Raw genomic sequence first — 11,625 nt, 5'->3', positions numbered from 1 at the left:
AGAGATGAAATCTTGTGGGAATGGCTGAGCACACTGAAACCAAGTTAAATAAAGCATCAACGGGTGATCTGCAGAGCACAGTGCAGTGCTGAACTGAGCAAGAATAGTTTGGATGAGACCTGCAAGAACTTTTCCGGCGTTTATCATTATAGATTCCAGCTGATTTTACAAGTGCCAAGGTTTGAGCACTGAGGACTTCTTTGAATGCACTGGGCTTTTCCAGAGCGCTCAGTATGAGCCTAATTCCCATTGCTCCATTGAATGAATGCTAACGTATTGTTGACTTAAAACTAAAGGAATTAGAACATAATTAAACACTTGGAAAAGTCCCCGAGTCTGAAAACAGTCTAGAGGCACTCTGTAGGAAGCTGTAACAGTGATTCCCCATCCTTTTCTAAATGGGCTCCAGTACTTGGGGGCAGGTACTCAGGAGACCCCTGACTGATCTCCTGTCCCTGCTCTGGCGCTCCTGCTGTCCACCACTGCTTCCAGACTCCAGGCAAGGCTGATAGGTTCAACTTGGGCTTTTAAGTGCCAGAGTCACTCCAGGCTTCCTTTGCAGGTACTAGAAAGAAATGGGCACCACCTAAAACAGGCTTCTAAGACAGGAGGGAAAAGTAATCTCCATAGAGGGAGCCTGAGATGATTAGCCACTCTTTAGATGTCAGATGTGCCAGGTCAGGCCTTCTGCATCAGTTAGACCATCCAGATCAGAGTCAATGTCACTCTGCTTGTCCCAGATCCCACCTTGCAGGCACTTGGATACAGCCTGCATTACAGTCTCACACCCCACTGTATTTCATTGGCTCTTACAATTCCACTTACTATATGACACTGAATAATAATGGGAGAGGAAATGTGAGAAAGAAAAAGTTTATTGGAGATTTTGCATTGTGCATGTTTGTCATTAGAGACTTTATGGCTGAGGGAGTCTAGGTAACGCGAGAGCTCAGTGCTCTAGCCCCGGCTCCCTCCAGAGAAATTATTGGTAACATACTGTAGAGTATGTTTTTGCAGTGTAGTATTTGCCAACATCACTGCCCATTAAATCCCAACCTTTCTCTTTGATAAGTAATATTTCGGTATAAGGTGCAACAGCAGCTGTAACTTGGTAGTTAGCAATGGGTTGGATAGCTAATACATGTTGGCTGTGTACAAAGGCAAGAGAGAAAACATCAATACTTTCTTGAAGTTGAGCAAAAATAGAAGGTGGGGAGAGAAGGTGTTAAACATTGCCAATATTTGCTTGCAGTTATCATAGTTGCTTATTTAAAATGGGAAATGTTTTGTATACAATTTATCATATAGAGTACTGTTCTCTATATCAAAGAAACAAAAAAGGCATACCTGATTTACTTCGAAATAGTCACAATAATCCTAGCATTAGAGATTTAGTTGTGCTGCATGAACCATGCTGGAGTGAACATATGCAGTGTCACATATACTTCTCTAGAAACATGAACTCTTTTGTACCAGCTCCCCTTACAGTCAACAGAGAGAGATGCTCAGCCCTAAAGGGCTCAGCTGCCTGTTGGGGCTGACCAGCTCTGACTGTTTTACATGTCTAAGTGGACTGCAATGAATCCTACCTTAACTTTGTTATTTTGTGATGCATCACTGAAGTAGGGGGCAAGGAGAGGAATGTTGAAAACAGTGCTCATATTACTGATTTTATAACTAGTGGACAATGTTATATCCATAGCAAACAGAACTGATACATCAGTATAGACCTAATGCAATAAAGCAAAGAAAATACTTTTTTCTAATAAAAAGCTTAGAAAATGTACAGTTCATTATATTATGACTAATACAATACAGTGTTATCGATCAACAGTTAATCTATACTTATGGTATTTGAGGTTTCCCCATATTGGTTGGACAACTCATTAAGTGCAACAGCACACTGAATTCAGAATTAAAAAGTATTAAAAAGTTGTTTGGTGTTGATGTGAAGTACACCTGAGATCTCAAAAGCATCTTGAATAATGAGAATAACCAGTCTAGCCAGTAACACAGTGGCCTTGCTACTCCCTAAATGCATGAGGCATTCAGGTGCAAACTCATGCTCCTATTGATTCAGCTCAGAGTCTGAAGAATTTTTAATCATTTATTCTACTAACACAGATACCTGCAAAAATCAGGAATCAGGATCCTGTGTAAAATGTCAGGGTGAAATCAGTAAGTGAAAACTACTCCCCATATGCACGGAGGTGTGAGTAGGGCTGGGTATGTGTCTAGATACGCATGCCTACGCTGGCCGGTGCCTACAGGTGTGTGCACTATCTGCCTGGCATGTAGGTAGGAGGAATTCACCCTTCACGCTGTGCTGCGAGAGGCACCCACTGAGCAGTGGCCAAATGAGAGCCCGCACTGGGGGCAGGACCCTGTCCTGTCAGCCCAGAGCACACAGCCCTGGTTAGAGGCTGTGGAAGAGGGAGAGGAGGCTGAGGCTGTGACCAGTACCTGACTCCTCCTGCCAGTGAAAGTGGTCCTGCACTCTGCAAAGCTGAACCTTGCTCAGTCCTCCCTGGCTGGAGCATGAGACAGTGGAGGAGCTGGAGCCAGAGATGTAGGAAACGTCACTCTGCCCATGCACATCAGTGGGTGAGAATAGAGGAGCAAAGAAAGACCTTGCCATAAGTGCTGCATGGCTTTCCATGAGGGTTGCTGCTTCCTGCAGGTGCTCTTGGCTTCTCCCCAAAACTGTGAAGTCCTTACAGCTCGCGATCCTTGTTTGAGTGGAAAACAAATGAGCAATTGCAGTTGTGCTCATCCCTTTCTCCCAGAGACACGGCAGCTTGTCTCAGGGCAACAGGGACACTTTTGTAGGTTCCTCTTGTTTTGCTCTGAGTTTAGCTTGTGTAGCCAATGTTGAAATCATCTCCTCATCATATGAGGACACTCACTTCTATTCTAGATTACTCTGCTTTCTTTTTAAGGTGCTGACTGTAAGTTCAAATGGCACATTAGCTTGTGCATAATGGACAGCAAGTAACCAAGTTCCCATTACAGTTCTTAAACTAATCCCCCCAATAACTTTTCTCCTTTATTTGTGATGGCAATGTGGCAGTCTTTTCAGTACAGTCTTTTCAGCCTAACCCTACTTTATTGTGCAAGGTACATATATATTTTATTTCCTGTCAGGTTTATTCTATCTTATTTATAGCCTTTGCAAAATGTTATGTATTTCAGGCAGCTTAATCCAAAGCTAGGAAACTGGTTAGGACTGTGACTACTTTTGCAGCATATCCAGTCCTTTATAGTGATGCATGCAAACCTACTCACATTACATTTTACATATTTTACCAATTTTTTACTTTTACACAGACTCTACCTTTTCTGTGGATCTCATTTTTCAGTGCAATACACTATGGCATTGCCTTGTTTTTCTCCCAGAACCTGCATCCTGATTTGATTATGATCTATGGACTGGCAGATTCCTATAATTACTTCTAAATGTATTTCATGATGTTTGTTCTTTTCTCCAGGTTGGAATCCACAGATACTCTTATGCTGCATGTTTGAGTCAATTGTCCCAAATATGCAAGAACTTATTCAAAAATTTATCCCTCTTTTGAGCTCTCCTATGAAATGTATCTTTTGAAGGTGTGATTCCTGTTAGGAGTGCCATCTGGTGTTTGTCAGCTCACACAGGGAGTAGCTTTATTACTGGTCACGGTTTCAGCATGATAGAACATACCTGTTTTATTTAGGAAGGTAGTGGATTCTGCATTTAAATGAAAAATTAGAATTGGTGACAGAAAGATGGGAGAGCAAATGGATTTTCAGTAGTTTGCTGAAATTTAGCTCTGTTCTCAGCCATCCCTTTGCAATTCCCCTGGTTGTTACCCAGCTACATGGGGAGAGAATGAATTCTCTAATTCCTCTAACTTCAGTGTGAACTTAAAGGAAACATTCAACTTATTAAAAGACATTTCATCTTGTTCTCTTTTCTTGCTGTTCTATTCATTGAAAGAGCAAATTCTATATTTTCATTTCAACATACTTATTTTTGCGTACACTATTTACCTCACTCCAACACAGATCTGCAGGGGTGCACCAAAGCACTCTCTTTGCAGCTGAGCATTGTCAGAAACTGTTGTCAGCTGCACTGTAAAGTTGCTGTCTGCAAGAATCACCCTGTTCTCCAGAAATGGTAGCTGTGCTCCAGAAGGGACAGAAACGTGGCATGACTTCATTTACACTCTGGACTGAATATCTTTGGCAATCCGTGCAGGGCTGCAGCTCCGTGGCCACAGCCCACACGACAGCACTCTGTTGTAACAGGCTGTCAGTGCCACACAGACTCCTGCTTGCACATTTACCTGCCTGGGCACAGTTTGGCACTTGGTTTCTCCTCCAACTTAACCAGGCTAGAGACTTTCCCCTGCTGCCTTGCCCTTGCTGTGTTAGTTTAACTGCAGAGCTGGAACGCAAAGCATCTTTTCAAAAGAAGTACCTGGTTTTAAGGACCCTGAACTGTGAAGTGGTTGTGGTTGTCATCAACAGCTAAAGTGTGTTCTCTTTTCACATTGAATATGTGCCTCACTTCGCCTTCCAGACCCTGAACTGAGCTTTCTCTTTGTCTGCTAAGTTAAATAGCACTGCACTGTCTAAAATTGTCTCTCCATTTAAATACTCTTTCCTGTGATGAAGTTGTCTTTTCTTCTTTTTGATGAACAAAAAAGAATCTCTCCAATCTCTCCATGATATCAAGACATTATTACACATCTCCTCACCTCCTGGACTTTCCCAGGAACCACTGAATGTGTGGACACAGGAACTGACCAAAAGGTCCCTCCCCTATGCAACGTTCGGTACTGTTGGAGGTGTATAAATGAGGGACATGGTCAGCCCGATCACATCAAGGGTGAAAGGAGAGAGGCAGTTGCAGAGGACAGTCCTGGTGTCTGGTGGTCCTGCAGTTAGGAGGTGACTCTGGTGACTGTGCTGCTTGCTGTGGTTGTATCATCACTGTCAAATATCTTCACTCCAGGGTCACTCTATGCCTCCGTTTCTCATCATCCTCACTGCATGGGTCTACGTTTGCCCCATCCTCCCTCAACTGCCAAACCTGCATGCCACTCTGGGGATGGTAATGTGGATAAACCACAGGGACAGTAGTGTGGATAAACTCCTAGGGACAGTAGTGTGGATAAACCAAGGACAGGTTTGGCCTCCTTTACTCAGTGCTGTTCCCAACTGCTCTTGTAGGAAGCCTTGCCTGCAGGCACCCAACAGAACCCTGCAGTTTGCCCCAAGCTATGCACTGTACATCACACGTGCTGTGTTGTGAAAAACCTCACTCTGGTAGGCTGTGACATCACCTTCAATTTATTTCAAGCACTTTGAACTGAAAAATTACCCACAGCCCATGGCCAAGGGCACCAGGTGAAGCTCAAGAAGAGGTGAGACAAGGACAGTGCTGATGCAGCCAACTCACCTGAGAGGATTTTGATCTTGAGAAGTGTGGGTGAAAAACCTACCATGTCCTGCCTGGTGGGGGGCCAGAGAGATGATGCGGGCTGATGCTTTCAGCACTGTAAACATAACTACAGGCTCCACAGCTAATGGTCTGCAATTACCCAGGCTGTAAATTGCACATACTGAAGACAATAATACTATCTAGAGGTGATAACACCATCAGGTTCTACTCAGTACTCCTCATGCTCCGGAGATCATGTAAACCCTGCCTAGGCAACATGTCCCACTGGGAGATTGCTCTCAGCTGAACATGCCGGATGGCCTCTTCCGCATTCTGGGCTCCCAGTGTTTCAGGATGTGTATGTCTATGCATTTGTGTTCTGTTTTCCTTAATATGCAACTATATGTATGACCTTGTACTTGACTTATTTTAATGACTGCTTGAGATTTAATGTTATTTTTCTTCAGTGTGTGTAGTTTAAGCAAACGAACTTTTTTTTTCTTTTTTTTTTTCAACAGGAAAATCATTCACCTCTATTCAGGATTTTTTCTTGAGTAAAAGGTAACGGAATTGAAAAATCATTGGGAAGACATTAATTTTATCTAGATGGTAACTAAAATTCATTACATCCTAATATACTAATTCTAACTGGAGTCCCATTACTAATTTTTTTTTATTATATTAACGGTAGTGATCACCAGCTCACACAAATTAAGTAACAGAGTCTCTAAAACAGGCATTGCAGGAAAGTACATTCAAACAAACTTTTAAAAGTAGATTCAGAGTCCTTGATTCCTAAACATGTATGTAAGCATGTAACTTTGTGTTCTCAGTAGTCCATTGAATTTAATGGTTATTTATAGTATATGAAGTCATATCGTTAAGCAGATGCATAAGTCACTGCAATAGAGGGGCTATAGATTTTAAGAAACTTTTATGACCATTCTATCTGACCTTGCGCACATCCCCAAGCAGAGCACTGCCTGCCGGTTTTGTTCATGGAGCCCAAGAGCTTCCAACCAGCTGAAGTGGATCACAGTTCTGTTTAGATACGACACTGTTTGGGTTTTTTTTTTTTTAGTTTTGCATATTTACAATTCCATATGTTAGACTGTGTAGTGGCACCTTACTGCTTGTAAGGGAAGGATTATTTTGACTAATTATTCTGCATAAGTCTATAGCCCCTGGTGATAATTTAGCACATAGGGAATATATTTTAATGGCAGCACAGTGGACACCCAGGATAAAGCTCTAAGTAGGGAACAAAAATTCTGTCAGGCCCATGTGCTCTCATATTCTGTTTTAATCTGAAACCAATGAATAATATTGACTAGCTGCCTTGCATGATTATTAACACATCTCTGATAGATGCTGCCTTGCCAATTAGAATGCATAAGAGCTGCTCAATGTGCTATACATATTTCTTGGTGAAAGACTCACAATTAAAAGACTTTTTCTGTATGCACAAGTGCATGATTTTATTAAACTTAAGAATACATGCTACTTAAGGTTTTGAGGACCCCAGTAGAAATCCTACAAGATGTGTCTGTCGTGGGGTTTAGAAACCTGACCTGGAGTTACTTTTGAAAAGTAACTTTCAGTCATGATAGCCTTATTTGTGGGGCAGGAAACAGCCAATTCACTCTTTCTGAGTACATGATAAGTACCTCAATTGGAGCATTTTTGTAAAAAATTGGTTCTTTCCCTTTGGTGATCACATCACATCACAGGAAAACATAATTTATTTATAAAAATTAATTCAGTAACTCAGTATCTGTTGAGGCATTGTTTGGTTTCAGTAAGACTTTCTCCCACTGTCAGGCTGTCCTGTTTACTGGTATGTTGAAGATTCATAATTCATTTGAACTCTAGACTAGTTCAATTGACTGAAAATACCATGTTTCACATCAGATTTTTTTTTTCCACAGTGATTGACAGCTGTTGGAAGCAATAGGACTACTAATAGGCTTGTTCATATACAGGTGGGTGGGTGATGTGCAATTCATTTTATTTCACATTGCTGGAATTGTTCAAACACTGAACAATGGCTGATACTTGCAATATATGGGAAAGGCTCAATATCACTGAACTCAATTCAGTAACTGAAATCAAGACTGGACTTGGCTTTAGTTTTTAATACAGTCATTGTCTTTAATATTGCTAATCAGTCTGTCTGGTGTTTTTGGTTTAGATTTTCTCCTGCGTGGGATGTGTGATCAGCTCAGTGTTCAGGTAAAGAGATTTCTTAGACTCTAAAAGTGACAGCTCTGAAGTGAGCTATTACTGAGTCAGAGAGGTAGAGGGATGGTAAAGGTATGGGGAAAAAAATCCAGAGAAGATAAAGGAAATTTCTCAAAGAGAAACTAGCAATCCCTGTTCACTAAAGAGAATTTGGAGGATGTTTACAAGTGGAACCTTTATTTCTGGCCAAAGTGAACAACAAATCTTCACTTTCAGACAATGCTCAGCTAAAGAGTTCGATGCAACTCAAGATCCAAAGTGCAACAGTATCAGCGGGGGTGTTCAGCCTCTACTTAAAACTCCCTTTGCACCTGCCAACTGCAAAGCAGCTGCTCTGATACTGGCTTCCAAAGAGATCTGGGCAACTGCTTATCCATAAGCCTGATGTCTGTACGTAGCCAGTTTGCAGAAATTACAATAAACAACAGTATTACTGTACACATAGTAAATACGGTGTTTTGGGGAACTGTGAAAATGTTTTTTTTTAAGGTAGGTTATGCCTCACAAATCTGTTGAAGTAATTAAGAAAAGCTGATGAGTATATGGATTGAGAGAAGTCCAACTGATATAATCACCTGGACTCTCAGGAGACTTTAAGTGATATGGAAAGTACATGAATAGTGGGGTGATGACATCTGCTGATGAAACAAGACAAGGACTGACTGTGCAGAGTTGCAAAGAACCTTAGTTAAAAAGTGGGAGAAGGAATACAATACAGATAGATGCAGGAAGTGACCAAGTAGGAAAAAATGATGATGTTACCAGTCATGGCTTTGGAATTATATTAATTGGGACTGTTCTGTGGAAATCTCAGATTGGTGCTATATAATGATTAAAAAAGCAAAGTACATCTCAGGAATTATTAGGAAAGAAATTGAGAAGAGAACAGAAAATACCATTATGCTGCAGTATAAATCTATGGTGTATCCACACCTTCAACACTGTGGTTCTGGTCCCTCTGTCTCAAAAAACGTATCAGAGTTGGGAAAGCATCAGAAAAAAGGCAACAGGGTTGAGCTGAACGTATGGGCCATTGTCGGAGACAGGTGACTGGATTTGAGGGACTTTGGTCACTATGGCCATTCTTATGTTCAAAAATTCTTTTAAGTGGAACCTTTGCTCAGTGTCATAAAAATGGTCATTAGGAAGAGAGTTAGCCTTCCTGGAAAAAAAAATCAAGAAAGTAATAATCTAGTGTGAAATATGAGACTTTTCTAGGTCCCCTTATTGGAAAAACACACCTCAAAAGAAAAAGCATCTCTAAAAATAAGTTTGACTCACAGAAGGTGGATGTTTATAAAAAAATCAAACACACAAAACCAAAAAGTGTTGTTTTGTATGTTAGGATTCAGGAGCTCAAGAGAGGCTGTTTGACACCAAAGTGTTAGTGTTTCACATAGAATATATGTTGCTCTTGCTCCACAGATTCCTAACCGAGTGACTCTCAGTTCTGTGTCAGATGGCATGAAACCCTACCAGTTATGACTGATAAAGGCATTTCTCCTCGATGGTTGGGAGGAGGCTGGTCTGGTGATTATCTTCTTGGAGAAGTTTGGCGTCTCTCTTTTTTGCCCTCACAGCATGCTTCAAAGCCGTTCATGACCCATATTCAGGATCTCTTTCAAGAAACCTTGGGCTGGCATAATGTAAGTTACATTCTGGTACTCATGGGTGGATCTGAGTGAAAGGTCTCAAGGAAATCTGTCTTAGGATGTTTTCTTCAGGTTTGTAAAGATTTCAGGTTACACTAAGGGAATCTAAAGAAAAGTATGGAAAGCCTGTAGATCGTATACTGTGATACCTCAACTTCCACAACACTTGTATCACCATTCCAGACTAAAACATTTGCTTTCTTTTTCCAGATCCCCTTAACCAGTCTATTCATCCTCTTTTGAGGGAATCACCACTCCACAAGTCATTACAATCATTCACCATATGCATGATCAGGAACATCTCAGTACTTGGAACATGCTATGAGCTTCAGTGCCAATGCATTGAATTCTGGTACCCAACACCTGACTTCAGCATTTGAAGACTGAAAGTTGAAGAGAAAACCTGAATGGTCTGGAGGAATAAATGAAAACGGAGCTCTGCACTTTTCAAAAAGAGGTCTTGATTTACAAATCTGGCAGAAATTATGTTTACAGAAGGAATCCAGACAGTATTGTTTTGTATCTTGGGTACTCTACTAATAAAGTGTCCTTTATAAATATCAAAAACGTGACATACAGCTATTAGAGAGGAAGGGAAAATACTCTTGAGGATAGCTTTGTCCCAAGCACAGGGGCATCAATTACATGCCCAGATGTTTCTTTTTCGGCCTCTCACTCCTCAGTGTTGATTTATGCAGCTTTGCAGAAGATTAGTTCAGAAAGGAGGTGTGAATAAAAGATAATAAAGAATGATTTAGTCATCTGCAAGATGAAAATGAAAAACAACTAAATTCCCACCACTTATAGTACTGCTTGTATTGTGATACACCAGAAAAATGTCTGGACAATTATGTTAACATTTTGCTTTAACAATGATGTCATTGATGTGATATGATGGAAAATCTAGCTTAGGAGAGTACCTCTTCTACTGTGTAAGCTGAAGTTTTCAACAAGTTAATATTTCTTCAGTGTTGGACTCTAATATGAAAAGTTCTATTTCAGCAAAAAAGTAAGCATCTTTCTTCATCATCCCAGAACTATTACACTGGAAAGTGAAAAGTTAAATCAGAGCAGAGGATGACTCAGTATAACCATTCCGCAGAGCTCTCTCTCCAGAGCTCAGCAAATAAGTCACTAAATTTCACTGAAACACCACTGGCTTCGGATGAAAGGACACTATTAGGGCTGAAGATTTCACTGTCAGTCCTTCTGTCTGTTATAACTTTGGCAACGATCCTTGCAAACGTTTTTGTTGTTATTACAATTTTTCTGACTAGAAAGCTCCACACACCTGCAAATTACCTCATTGGCTCCTTGGCAGTGACTGATCTTTTAGTGTCTGTCCTAGTAATGCCCATCAGTATTGCTTACACTGTCACCCACACATGGGCCTTTGGCCAAGTGTTGTGTGATATCTGGTTATCATCAGACATCACATGCTGCACAGCCTCAATCCTACACCTCTGTGTTATTGCACTAGACAGATACTGGGCTATCACAGATGCTTTGGAATATGCCAAACGCCGGACTGCTGGCCGAGCAGCGCTCATGATTGCTGTGGTCTGGATGATATCTATTAGTATTTCTGTGCCACCATTTTTCTGGAGGCAAGTGAAAGCTCATGAAGAAATTGCAAAGTGTACTGTGAACACAGATCAAATTTCATACACAATTTATTCCACTTGTGGAGCTTTCTACATCCCAACTGTGCTCCTCCTGATATTGTACGGTAGAATTTATGTAGCAGCTCGATCCAGGATTCTGAAGCCACCCTCATTATATGGGAAACGATTTACTACTGCACACCTGATTACCGGCTCTGCTGGGTCTTCCCTCTGCTCCATTAATGCTAGCCTTCATGAAGGGCATTCCCATTCAGGTGGATCCCCAATATTTATCAATCACGTTAAAATAAAACTTGCAGATAGTGTCCTGGAAAGGAAAAGAATTTCAGCTGCAAGAGAAAGAAAAGCCACCAAAACTTTAGGCATTATTCTGGGAGCTTTCATTTTCTGCTGGCTGCCTTTTTTTGTCATGTCCCTAGTCCTGCCAATTTGCCAAGATGCTTGTTGGTTTCATCCCATCCTACTGGACTTTTTTACATGGTTAGGTTACATAAACTCATTGATCAATCCAGTCATTTATACAGCTTTTAATGAAGAGTTTAAACAGGCTTTCCAAAAACTAATACATTTCAAAAAGTGTTCGTCTTGAGCCTCTCCTGTTGCGTTACTGACCCCCGTGCTATCTTGCAGCCTACCTGGAAACTTTCTGTGCTTTTATTCCTAAGGTACGGAGTGGTAATTG

At 41.0% G+C, this 11,625-nt stretch overlaps 1 protein-coding gene and 1 long non-coding RNA gene across 2 annotated transcripts; both read left to right on the top strand.

Moving 5' to 3' along the window:
- Positions 1-5,943: 5,943 nt before the first annotated feature.
- LOC140662018 (uncharacterized) lies at positions 5,944-9,192 on the top strand. The gene is made up of 4 exons (XR_012045969.1): positions 5,944-5,986; positions 7,354-7,407; positions 7,617-7,657; positions 9,092-9,192. It is a non-coding gene; the product is annotated as an uncharacterized lncRNA (long non-coding RNA).
- A 1,134-nt stretch (positions 9,193-10,326) lies between these two features.
- On the top strand, positions 10,327-11,625 carry HTR1D (5-hydroxytryptamine receptor 1D). The gene has a single exon (XM_072885145.1). It carries the CDS (start codon positions 10,396-10,398, stop codon positions 11,530-11,532), a length of 1,137 nt encoding a protein of 378 aa, XP_072741246.1. The 5' UTR covers positions 10,327-10,395; the 3' UTR covers positions 11,533-11,625.

The sequence above is a fragment of the Ciconia boyciana genome, chromosome 21 (genome assembly GCF_034638445.1).
Source record: "Ciconia boyciana chromosome 21, ASM3463844v1, whole genome shotgun sequence".
Taxonomy (NCBI): domain Eukaryota; kingdom Metazoa; phylum Chordata; class Aves; order Ciconiiformes; family Ciconiidae; genus Ciconia; species Ciconia boyciana.
The sequence above is the reverse complement of the archived record's forward strand: the minus strand, read 5'-3'. Positions and strand labels throughout refer to the sequence as shown.

Excerpts from the sequence above, each read along its gene's own strand:
- HTR1D (XM_072885145.1), top strand. The coding sequence starts at position 10,396 with ATGACTCAGTATAACCATTCCGCAGAGCTCTCTCTCCAGAGCTCAGCA.